General features: G+C 33.3%; 1 protein-coding gene across 3 annotated transcripts in view; it reads left to right on the top strand.

Moving 5' to 3' along the window:
- LOC117117064 (solute carrier family 22 member 3-like) overlaps window positions 1-12718 on the top strand; it is a 44919-nt gene extending 32201 nt beyond the window's left edge. For 2 of the 3 annotated variants that reach the window (XM_033261252.1, XM_033261253.1), the window contains exons 6-10: window positions 5025-5119; window positions 7819-8033; window positions 9571-9679; window positions 9958-10185; window positions 11890-12718. In XM_033261252.1, coding sequence (XP_033117143.1) covers window positions 5025-5119; window positions 7819-8033; window positions 9571-9679; window positions 9958-10185; window positions 11890-12019 — 777 coding nt within the window. In that variant the 3' untranslated portion in view covers window positions 12020-12718. The remainder of the gene's footprint in view (window positions 1-5024; window positions 5120-7818; window positions 8034-9570; window positions 9680-9957; window positions 10186-11889) is intronic. The other variant, XM_033261254.1, reaches the window with a different exon arrangement.
- Window positions 12719-13340: the final 622 nt, after the last annotated feature.

The following is a 13340-nucleotide window of genomic DNA, read 5'->3' as shown; positions in this document are numbered from 1 at the left end:
ACGCTAGGAAGGCATTTTAATACAACATTTTGTATAAAACAGTTCATGCCTAGACAGGCAATTTTTGGTTTCGGGGAGGGCGAATCCAACAACTGATGCAAACACTCGCAGACGTACGCCGATGAAACTAAGTTAATTGCTCCTGCTAATTTCCATAATGACTGCTTAGTACTACATTGACTCGCTGGTTAAATTATCTGAGGCCTGGTTGCTGAAAATTTATTCCGAATATGTAAAATCATGCATATGGGAGAAAACTCAACCTCGAGGTGGTTTACACGATGGGAAACAATCTTATTCAATCTACAGATGCAGAAAAAGATTGAACCCGTCCGTGCAGCCACACCTCGAAGGATTGGGTTCTAGGGCTGAGATAAAGTCGGCTTGAGATAGTCAGAAGAGTCACCAAGCCTTTATCTTCAATGACACTGAGCTACAGGAAAAGATTGGCAGAGTCAAACATGCAGACCAACATCCTGGATCAAAAGAGCATTGGGAATGCTGGCCAGCAGTACCAAACCATTCACTTTCGTGAATGTCAGTGGCCGAGGAATATACCATAAGTCTGAAGAAAATCAATCACTGGCGTGCGGATTTGGACTTTTTCTCATAGAGAAAGAGTCATACAGATCATATTTCCGAGAGATGCTGATGCTGCCGAAAGTGTGATTGGGGTTTTAAAGGCGTTAGCCTAACATTTCCCAATTAACATAAATATTACGTAAGTATTTCATCTCTCCATTCCACTCAATTATAATATTAAATCCCATTCTATGTTATTGCTATTAGGCCTACATTCAGTCTTACTTCTTTCTTTTCTGTTCTATCTCATCTCCTTATATTAGATCCTTTTCTACGATTCGAGTATATTCCATTCTGTTTTATTAAAATTTCCATCTAATTCTATTCCATTATTACTTCTGATTTTATATCCGTCTATTAATTTTTTCACTCTATTTTTTCTACTAAATTCTACATACATTTCAATATTACTCCTTTCTTTTCTGTTTTATCTCATCTCCTTAAATTAGATCCCTTTCTACGATTCGAGTATATTCCATTCTGTTTTATTAAAATTTTCATTTAATTCTAGGCCTATTCCATTATTACTTCTGATTTTATTTCCGTCTATTACTTTTTTCACTCTATTTTTTCTACTAAATTCTATATACATTTCTATTCTACTACCGTATATATTCCCATTCTATTTAGGTTCCATTCAATTCAATTCCTTTTTCCATTCTATTCTTCTCAATACTATTACATTGTATCCAATAGGCCCTATACAAATAATGAATTTTTAAGAGTGCAATGGGAAGACAATTTTCATGTGTTTAAAGATTGACTGATGAGGCGGAGCGGAGTTGAATGGAACAGTCTTTCAACGAATGAAAATATTCTTTCCATTGCACGAATAAAAAACATTCATTATTTGTTTTATAACTCACCTAAAATAGATTCTTGTCATTTGATATTTTATTAAAAAAATCTACCTTTTTTTTTTGAATGAAGATTCTTGACATTTGATATTTTATGAAAAAAAATCTACCCTTTTCTATATGAAACAGTCCAGCGTCGTTTTAACTAATTAAAGATTGTATTAGGTTGAAGTCATGTCGTATCATAAGCGACGTGCAATTGATCGAAAAGGATGGAACGAAAATGCACGGATGGAAGTAAAAATGTACGGTGAAACTAAATTTCAATAATGAGTGACGAAATGGTGCAAATTATCAATGTCACGTGATAGGAAATCTACCAATCAAATGACAAGGATCTATTTAGGTGTGTTATAATATCATATATAGAATGCTGATTTTAACTCCTATATTTATCATTTAAACTTACTTGCATTTATATTAGTCCATGTTGGATATGCTGTTATTCACCTACATTTCCAGTCATAGTGAAATATCAAGAAAAGTAGACACTAAAATGTATTCCGGACAACACAACGAAAAATAACCACCTCGAGTTGCCTCGATTTTCGCGGTAAACTAGTGTACGACTCTCCACGTTTTGCGTGCGTTTACATTACGTATTTTAAAATACAGTAGTCATTGATTTTAACATTATTTGAGAGGTTTAGGTCGATCGTGTAATAAGTATTATTATATAGTATCTTAGTACGAAGAATCCGTATTTTATGATAATAGCTTGGTATGGAGAAACACCTCCTCTGGTGATACATAAAGTGATAATAAATGTTGAAAAAAACGTCCCACCGAGATTTGAACCCAAGACCTTCCGATCACCTTTCGGATATTTATTAACTGAGCTATGAGGCCAAGGTGTGTACTGTATACTACTTTGGATTGCCTGTTACCATTTTTCTCTATCAATCGGCACCTGTGTATAATATACGGGGAAGCAGGGGGACTCTTTAAAACAGGTTTTCCTGTAGAGTCAACCTTCCAAAATACTGAATAAATAAGTAAATATATATATAATCATGGGTAATGTGAATACTAATACTGTATACATTTTAGAGCCGTAACAAAAAGTAGAATCATTGTTAAAGTACTTAATGTTTGGAGAATTAAGTTATCTGGTTATTGTGGTTTTGTTTTTAAAAATCATCTTTTATAAATCAAGCGTGGCGTCATTTATAATATCCTTCGATATAACATTCTTCCATTCCATTCACGGCATAAATGTATCGCTCAGATCTGACCAAAAGTCTGCAATCTATTTTTTCAACGAAGTAATGTTTACATTCATCAGAAATAAAGATCAAGAAGAAACAATACTAAATCTCTTTTTAAATGAACGTTTGAATATTTCCAAAACTCATGACCAACAGTAGACATATCTTCCATTCATTTTGAATTTAGATAGTCACTGGCAGCCTGCCATGAATAAACTGAAACATGCAACTTGTGTCTTATGCAAGTCGTTTATATTAAGAAATTGAGTTTTGTACAGTTAAACCAATCAAGGTCTAATCTACTAATAGTAAAATATGTCAGACCTTAAAATATGCGGCCGCTATGTGGCATCCGGAACTATTATTCTAACACAGAAAGGGTCATGAAGCCATCGAAAAGCTACAAAAGCACTCTTTGTTGATTGTGGACACTACAACAAAGACGTAATCGAATATATTATGTATGAAATTTCCCTCGAAGACAATTTCCATTATGGTTTCAATAGAAGAGATTAAATATGCATGAAAATAGCCTCAGAAACTCAAAATGGCCTCTCTGTAGAACCCAAAGAGGAAAGAAACGTCCACTCACATATAGCCTATTATGAAAAATAAAGTGAGAAGAATTACTACAAAATAAACAATAAAGGACATTTAATTCCCTCAAAATATTGGCAATCTGTTTTGAGACATTTAAATACTCAAATCCTCAAATTAAATTGTTCATATTCAATGTTCTGCCTCCCTTGTGCAATAACTTCTAATAATTTTAATTAAACTTTTTATACGCAAAATTAAATTTTAGTCTTTATTCTAATTTAGTATTTTTATATTTGTATAAGCCTTAATATTTTTAAATGTAATATGTTTATAATATTTATAATATTTTTTGAAAAGAACCTCAGAAATCAATTAATGTGCTTTTGCGCAAAACTCAAAGAGGAAAGAAACGTCCACTCACAACATATGACCAAAATGAAAAGAATTACTTAAATTATATAGCAATATAAACGAAAAAGAAAAAATTAACTGAAAATCTGTTTTGAAACATTTTCAAATCCAATAATCCAATATTCTGCCTTCCTTGTGCAGTAATTCCTAATAATTTCACTCAAAATTTAATGTCAATCTTATTCTTAATTATTATAATTTCATAATTTTATATTTCTTGAATTTGTCTTAATATTTTTTAAATGTTAATGTAGATATTTCAATAAAAGTTTAGTGCTACAGAAGATAGTCTTTGTTTATTTATCCTGCTCAGAATCTTTGTTTTAATCAAATATTTTAATGTTTTTTATTGTAATATATTCTTGTGCTTTAATTTCAATATTCCCCATTGTTGTCTTCGCAGTCGTAATTGGTTGAATATCACATTACTTTCAATTATAATTCTGGTATTTGTCAAAGCCATCGTAGGCAAATATCCGCTTAAACATAAAAGTACATTTCATACATTACATATTATATAAAACGACATCATCTTGCATAATTTAAAGTATTTCTTCGATGATGATAATTTTGTTTTTATGCTCATATTTAAATTATGTTGTATTTTAACGGATAATTCTTTCCTTCTAGGTTTTATATGTATATTTTAGTTATTTTAGCATCAAGGTTGTTCTACCGGTCGGTTGCCGTTGTGATTTACAATTAGGAAAATCATAAGTAATTTTGAGTCTGGATACGCGTCTCATCACGTCCTGTAAAGAAGATATGCCTTGTCATCAGGCTACTAATCAATACGAGACAAGATCGTTCAACATGCAGAATGACGGAATTGAAGACAGATACAATACAGTATCTTGAAAGATGCAGGCGAACAAATAGCACAACCCATTGACAGCGATGAAGGAGGAGAAATTATTTACTTATTCAAGTTCATCCTATTCAAAGCTTTCTGTCTCCACTTTTCCTGTCTTTTGCGATGTATTTGCACCCCTCAATGTATGACTCTTCTCAGCAACCTCCAGTCTGCCATAAATGAACACGCCATGTTTTCGACCTTTTCAGATGGTGTTTATCGCAAAGGAACTTCAGGGAATACGATCCATTTAATTTCCTAATGACAATCCATCTTTTTATTATTTTTTTTAATAATAAAAAGAAAAAAAAAACATGTATTAATGCAAAAGTCAACTTGGACCATTTACTAAATTACCTAAAATTTGCAAATTCATTGAATGCTAAAAAAAAAGGAATATTATGTATTTATTCATGTCAAAATGATTAAACTGAAGAACCGTTGCTGAAGAAACTTTGCTTTCGCAAGGAACATTTTATGTTTTTAGGGTAATTTTTTAAACAATTATTATAAGATCTAAATGAAGTCTTATAGATTGTAATATTGTTCTGAATTTATTGCTGCTTTTCACAGAATTCAGAAGTGTCGAGTCCAAGACCTTATGGGTTAATGGATATGATGCGAAACCCATTGATGAGGAAAACAGTACTGAATATGTGTTTCCAATGGTGAGTGATACCAGATCAGCATCAGGATATTCTCCTGGAGCAGAAATCTGTTCTCCGTGTTGTATTTACATAGGCCGTATTTGATTATTTAAATCAGGGACGTAGCCAGAATTTCAAAAGGGAAGGAGCCGTTATGCGGGGTACGTAGGACTCCCGGGGGGCAAATCCTTCTGGAAAGTAGCGCGCTCTGAAGGTTTTTAGAACTGTTTTGAGATGATAGTGAAAATTGAAATAAACGCATCATAAATAATATTAGTAAGCTTAACAATAATTATATAAAACTCAAAAGCGGTGGATCCAGGAATTCAATAGAGAGGTGACCCAAACGCATCATAAATTCAGTAGCAGGCCAGACTGGATTTCTTTATAATTTCACACGAATTATTGTATTCAGTTAAGAATTGTGAAATTCCCCCGAGCATAAATTCGGATCATTCTATTGTAATGTTAACATTAAAAAAGGATTTTGGAAATTTAATAATTCTCTGCTACATGATAGAGACTATGTAGATCTCGTAAAAACTACTATAAAAACAACTCTCGACCAATACAAAATAAACGTAGCACAATTTAGATGGAATAACAAGATACTCTATAAATGATTAACTTTTATGGGAAGTTTTAATTTTAATAATAAGAGGTCAAACAATAAATTATCCATCTACTAAAAAGAAAACTACAAACCAAAAAGAAAACGAACTAGAAAAAAAGACTCTCAAATTTAGAAGTAGAATTGGATAATACTGAATCAACTTCAGAAAAGACAAATATCCTAAAAGAAATAAATATCATTACTTCAGAAATAGATAATATCAATAGTCAACGAATAAAGGGCATGCTTATAAGGTCAAAAGCAAAATGGATTGAGAAAGGTGAAAAACCAACAAAGTTTTTTCTAAAATTAGAATCTAAAATTTTTTAAATAAATCCTTTTAATATTGAACTAGAAAAGACCGATGGTTTTTCCATTAAAACAATTTAGGGGAGAGGGGGCCTTGATTCCACCACTGCTCAAAACATTCTTTATCCAAAATAGTCATAATCGCGAAAAATGGGCATGTAAAAACCAGATCACATTCTAAAAACAAATGTATACATCAGCAGTCACTAAGACATACTCTGAGTCAGGTATCGACTCGGAGATTAATGTCATACCCAGGAAGGGCGTAGTCTGTTTTGAAAGGTGTGGGGTGGGGGACATTTCGTGAGTCGACACTCACCTCAGACCCACCATGTTGGGGCTGAGGTGCGAAAATTTGAGGGAACAGTACCTCTAGATTACCAGAAAATGACATTTTTAGTAAAAATCATCATCACATCATCATCATTATAATTATACTCAAAAAATGAAGGACCAACAAATTTCTCACGATCTTTTATCGGGGATTTTCGGCAACCATAGAGATCTTATTAATATGTGTGATGTACCATAGAAAATAAAGCTTAAAAGCATTGTTTTTGAGTAGGTCTATGTACTTTACATACTTCAAAGCCGTGATTTCACAACCACTTCAGCCCCACCATAGTTGGGGCTGAGGTGAGAAAATGTGAGGAAATAGTACCTCTAGATGGCCGGAAATGACACTTTTATACAATAAAATTCATCATCATCACATCATCGTTATATAGTCAAAATGAACCGCCAACAAATTTCTCAATGATCTTTTATTAGGGATCTACTTAATATACAGGAGAACTTAGGTCTAACTATAGCTTACTAAGCTTTAACAATACTATAATAATTGTGACCAACAAATCACAACTTATTTTTCCGCCTTTAGCACAATTTTCTTCACTTTTTAATACAATTAGATTATTATCTATTATCACCATCGTCATCAGCATCATCGTCATCATAATCATTATTATTACTATTATTCCTAGTAGTACTGTAGTAATAAAACAAAATTTTATAAACCTTGCAAAAGGATAAAAACCAAACTGAACCATACAATATCACATTTCTGTATCTGAAAAGACCTGGCCTGTGATTTATGGATTTAAGATTTTTTAAAATCGATTAGGCCTATCAGTTATTATAATAGGCCTATGTAGATCGTGTGCTAATGTATATTTACATAGTTTAGAAGTAGCCTATTCATTTTGAGTGATCTATAGAAAGACTTTTTAATGGCTAGGAAGAACAAGCTTTAAAATGTTTACACTGTGTACATAGATGGGGGTGGGGGCGGGAAAGCCGCGGCGCCAACACCCCCCCCCCCGTCTACGGCCCTGATTTAAATGATTTGTTATGTGTACTCCTCTAGGTAAGCCATTTGGCTCAGTAAAAGGTGAACCTACAGTAGTTAGATGTTTTAACTTAAACAATAATAGTAGTAGATAAACAATTGGTGGAAAGAATTATTTAATTATGACATTTTAAAAATAATCTAAATGTTACCAAAACAATGTTAGCAATAGAATATATACTAACAATAATAATAATAATAATAGGTTCCGATAATAGTTACAAAGAGTAACTTGATCTACAACAATAACTTAAACAAGAAAAACTACCGTACTTATGCTTATTATTGATATCATATGGTAATAAAATATAGCCTACTTATGTTTTTTCCTCAACGATATGTATTTATAATATTAAGAGAGGAGCATAGATGTCATAATCCGTATTCCGAGCCTCAAATTTAATCACGCCTTATGTTTTTTCTTTGTCTAATTTTGTGTATAATGATTAGGTCGGTAACATATGCTGTCTACATTGGCTTGTCAACAAATACAGATTTTTTGGCTGGCCATGATTTGCTAAACATGTTCTTGACAGGTTTAGCCGAAGTGCCAGCGCTTACACTTACTGCACTGTTTGTGGACCGGATAGGACGCAAGTTGGCCTCCCTCTGTGGCTACACCGTCGCCGGAGTCGCCTTAGCGTTGGTGTCTATGATTCCACAAGGTATAAATCACCGTTACACTATTCTGACATCACTGTTCATCTACATACGATAAATATATATTTTGTAATTGTAACATTTTAAACTATTAAAAAAAATGAATAGCATGCGGTTGCGTAAGTATTTTCCCGTTCGTGAAATTAAGCTTCACATTTGTGACAAGCCTTGGATGTCCTCTAATACCCAGCGATTGATACGGAAAAAGCAAAAAAGTTTATACTTTCAATCGACCTCCACTTGGGCGTTTTTTTTTATGAACAAAGTTAAACGAGCGATTATAGCTGACAAAAAGGAATATTCTCTTAACAAGGTTAAACGCCTTAAACATTCTAACCCCGCCACTTGATATAGAGAAATTCGAATTATGACGACAAATAATAAATCAAAAAGAACAATTGTCCCTCCTCCGGAATTTGATATTGATAGTGCCCAGGACATGGCTAAATTCATTAATCGGTTTGCTTCGATCGGGAGAGATATACCGCCACTTTCTGTCACAAACTTAATATCTGCTTTACTTCCAGCCCCGGCCCCTGTACCGGAGTTACATCCATGGACAGTTTATAATAGACTTTCTAAAATTAATATTAGGAAAGCTGGTGGCCCTGATGGCATACCAGCAAAGATTATTACAATTGCTGAACAACATCTATGCCGAAAATCCCAAAAGTAAATTCTAGGATTATAATAACTGACTTTAGCAAAGCTTTCGACCGTGTTGATCATAATATTGTAATTCCAAAATTAATTAATTTTGGTGCTAGACCATCTATTTTTGCCATGGATTTGTAATTGTCTACCACAGCGCTCTCAATGTCTGAGGTATCAGAATACATTGTCTTCCTGCCTTCAACTCCATAGAGGTGTGCCGCAGGGCACTCTGTTTGGACCAGACACTTTTTTTTTTAGCCCAAGACTTAAATTACGTAGATGATACCATAATTGAAAATAATTACACCAGCCAAATCTCAACGTTACAATCAGATTTGGACTCTCCTGAGAAGTGGGTTAATAGCAACAATCATCCTATAGGTAGTAGGTTATACTAGGCCTACTTACCCTGATGCCTTAATCCGATGCAAATTAACTACATTAAGAAATCGCAGAGATAAAATATGTCTTCAATTTTGCAAAAAAAATTAATGAATTCCCCTGATTTTCGTAGTTGGTTGCCTAGAGCTATAAGAGAATAGAATAGTAGAACATTAAGAATGCCGACTTTCTCTCCTTAACCAAACGGTTCAAAAATAGTCCAATCCACTATTTGAACAAGGAGTTCTGATCTTTTTCCTTTTAATTGGATTAATTTTTACTAACAATTTTAATATTTGCTGAGTTTTGGCTTTGTAGATTGTGGATTGTTTGTTTTGTTCTGATTTTTTTTATATTTCTATTTTTTTTCCTTCTGATGCTGTGTACAATTGTCTCAATTCAGCCTTTGGCTGCCATGTATAATTTTTGATGTTTTTAAAAAAATAAATACCTTGAATAAACTATTGACATTACACTCGATTTTACACATTTGCTAATCAATATCAGGTAACGATGCCGTTGTTGTCGGCATCGCAGTAATTGGAAAATTTGGCATATCTGTGGGATTTGCAGTCGTATGTCTATATACTACGGAGCTTTTACCAACACCTATAAGGTAGGTAACGAATCAATAGTTTATTGTGTGATCCCACAAAACAAACAATATCCAAGTGAACCTTTCGTGTTATTTTAATTTGTTTGCTATTCATAATTATTTAGGGATGAGATACAAAATTAATTATCAAAAACACAATGATAAACAGTGTATAAACATATAAATCGTATAGTAACACCATTGTTATAGTTTGAAATATATTAAAAATGATTATAATTTTTCTGGCCAATTTTCAAATTTATCATTTGATTAGGAATACAATACATTTTCCTTCTTAGGCAAATAGGTGTCGGGTTGTGCAGTTCTTTCGGGCGAATAGGTGCCGCGATGACTCCGATGCTGTTCACGTTGGGCGAGCTCTATTGGTGGCCGATTCCTTATGTGCTGTTTAGTTCTGGGTTGTGCTGTGGTGCTTTGTTTATTCGTACGCTGCCTGAAACGACTGGCGTGGATCTACCACAGACAATGGAAGATGCCGAGGAATTCTTAAGGAAAGGCAGCAAACGGTAGGCCTAGTTTATATACAGGTTTCCCTTCAATTAAGTACCACTTTTGGGACCAGGGTTTTTACGGTCTTTAGCAGCTTTGTTCCCTAATTAAAATAGCCTAATAACAATAAATACATTTGGTAATTTGGGACTACAAAAAAGTGGTCATTAATTAGAGGTGGTCTAGGTAGTCTTTAATTAAACCTGTATTATAGCATCGTCCTGATTTCTGTAAGAGGGTATGTGTGTGTGCACACACACACGTCCACATACACCCACACTCGTAAATCTTACTTCTGCCTCAAATCAAGTTATTGTTATTATTATTATTATTATTATTATTATTATTATTATTATTATTATTATTATTATTGTTATTGTTATTGTTATTATTATTATTATTATTATTATTTAAAAAATACAATATAAAAAATATAATACAAATCAATAAATCAAACAAGCATAGCAATAACATAAAATACCATAGTCATTAGCTGCCAGGAAAGCACAAAAGCAGCCTAAACCACTGTCACCAAATAGGTGTGTACCTCCAAATAATGACTACTACACACAATATAAATGACATAGATAAACATAAATGACTAAGGCATTACATTATATTAAGCCTATACTGTATACCGTACATACTGACGCTAATAATAACTTAAATATTAAATTACAGTAGTATTATATCATTATGTTAGAAATAAATAGTTAATCAGTGAAGAAATTAGATATTTGTGAAGCTAAATGAATTATTGAATTTTACATTTATATAATTTATACATAGATATGCTAATAACTTAAATATAAAATTAAATATACACAATTATATTTGAAATAAATATTTAAAGTTTAAGTAAAGTCTTAAGTTATTATTTATGAAGCTAAATTATATTATATAAAATTATTTAATACTCAATTTTACCAATTCAATTGGTTTAACATTTTACTCAACTGGTAAGTAGTGCTCTCTCAGTTTACTTTAAGTACTCCATAGACATATACATAGACATCACTTTATTCATCCAAAAATTTGGAAATTACAGTGTTCTTTTCTTCCACTCTTAAAGAGAAATAAAAACTATCTAACATATCGATTGTTAAAGAGGCAAATACCTTTCGAAATGAATGAGTTAGGATATCTATTCGTGTTTGCAGCCGGTATCCTCAGTCTGCGTTGTATAAAGCAACCAGCAATAGTCGAATGTAATGGATGACTTTCGTCAGCCATTACGTCATCGAACTTATTAACTAGGTAGACTGAGTACACAATGGAGGTATATAATACCTCCATGAGTACACCGTCTGCAGTGGCGAACTTATTGCCAAACAGTGGTCTGTCCCTAACAGTGGTCTCAGGGGCCCCCCTTTTGGGAGGTAAAAAAAAAGAAAAAAAAGAAAAAAAAGAGAGAAAAAGAAAAAAATGATAGCCCAGAATGCCTCAAATGTTATGTTCGGGCGTCTAGAACACAAAAATTTCGCGGGGGCATGGCCCAGACCCCCTACGACAGTGTTGTCTCAATCGGCCCAACTTTCGGCCCCCGCTTCCGGCCCCCCTTTTGGACATTTCTGGATCCGCCCCTGGGTCTGTCCCTATCACCTTGCAAAATATTATTTATTTATAGTTGAACTTATTCAAAAAATATAATGTTTTCTCGTCATAATAAAGACGAGTGTGTGTGGACACATATGCCTAAATCTATTTTGTTTCTTGTACAGCAGGTGCATTCTTTTATGTCGTGACAGCAGTTACCAACAATGTGAATTAGATAATTCTCCATCTCATTTTATCTCGGCAAGTCAAAGAGACGCAGGCGTGGATGCTAAAAATGGTCCTACACCTGTATGAAGCGTTTTTCTGTCTAAACTACGAGATATGTTTGTGTGTTGAATCGAATCAACCTTGAGTTTAATTAATATAGGTTATGCAGGGAAAAACCAGGCAATAATGGGTGTATTCGAGGGCTCTGAAGCGTTAGAAATGTGTAAAGAGTACTTTTGTGTAGTGTCAAGAATGCGATGCATACGGTACGGTACATTTTCTTTGCCAATTCAACGGTGAACTCAAGAATGCTGGCTTATCGTTGGTACTGTAGGCCAAAGTTACACATTTTCTTTGCAACTTTGGCTGATCGTTTGTTACCATACGTCAAAGTTGTAATAAGAGAAAGAAATGTATTTATCTTGATTTGATAAGATTATTTAAAAAATGTATTGAGATTTATAAGATCTAGGCCAAATGCTTGTTTAACGGCAGCAACTATGTATAATTGCTATTATTTTTTATTCTTCATTATCAAACCAGTCCGAACATTACAAATTCGTCCCAACTTATTTTTAGGTATAGGCCTATCATCAGAAACGTACTGAAAAATGCAAAATAATATTCTACAGCAGGCTCTTATCCACATAGGTTCAGTATACTAAACAAAGATGTGCCTAGTTAAATGACGTAATGCTACATATTTTTACTATTAATAAACATGTAATTAAATAACATAGAACGCGAACGATAATAAACTGGTGATTGAAATTTAGGCAAACTCAATTTGCGTTGCCTAAAGCGTTTCTTTATTTTTTAAATTAAACGGAACCTGTCGACATTTAACAAAATACAATGAAATTAAGTCTGTAGGGGATGCCGAGAATGCAAAAGTAAGAAAAAACTGTCATCCGAAGATATCCGCCCATCCTAATAACCCCCACCGAATATATAAACAATAATGCGCAAAATTAAACCTCTCAATAGTGAGGTTCAACGCAAAATTACCGTAAAATTCAAAGACAATCTTCGCCCTCAAGCTAAAACATTTTGTAAGGATAGACAGACAAAATATTCACTAATCTACACAGGGTCGGGCTCTGTAGTGCAGTGGTTAGAACTCTCCACTTCACCCTTACCAGTACTATTGCAGCCAAGCCTACAGTAATTTGAATCCTCCAAATAAGGACCACTTGTAGGAATGGGGTTTTCATGGTCTCTCATTAGATATTCAAGGAATTTGGTTATTTGGAAACACAGAAAAGTGGTCCTTAATTGGAGACCTGTACATCATTTTGTTATTTCATGTTTATTATATCATTTTATGAAGTGTTTCATATAAGTCATTTAACTGTATATGTAATGCTATAATAATTATTATGTTAAGAGTATAAGCACTGTTCTATCT

Source organism: Anneissia japonica, unplaced genomic scaffold, assembly GCF_011630105.1.
Source record: "Anneissia japonica isolate Jap-2015-1 unplaced genomic scaffold, ASM1163010v1 scaffold288094_len592898_cov174, whole genome shotgun sequence".
In the NCBI taxonomy this organism is placed as follows: Eukaryota; Metazoa; Echinodermata; class Crinoidea; order Comatulida; family Comatulidae; genus Anneissia; species Anneissia japonica.
Note: the sequence above shows the minus strand (reverse complement) of the source record. Positions and strands in the feature narration are given on the sequence as shown.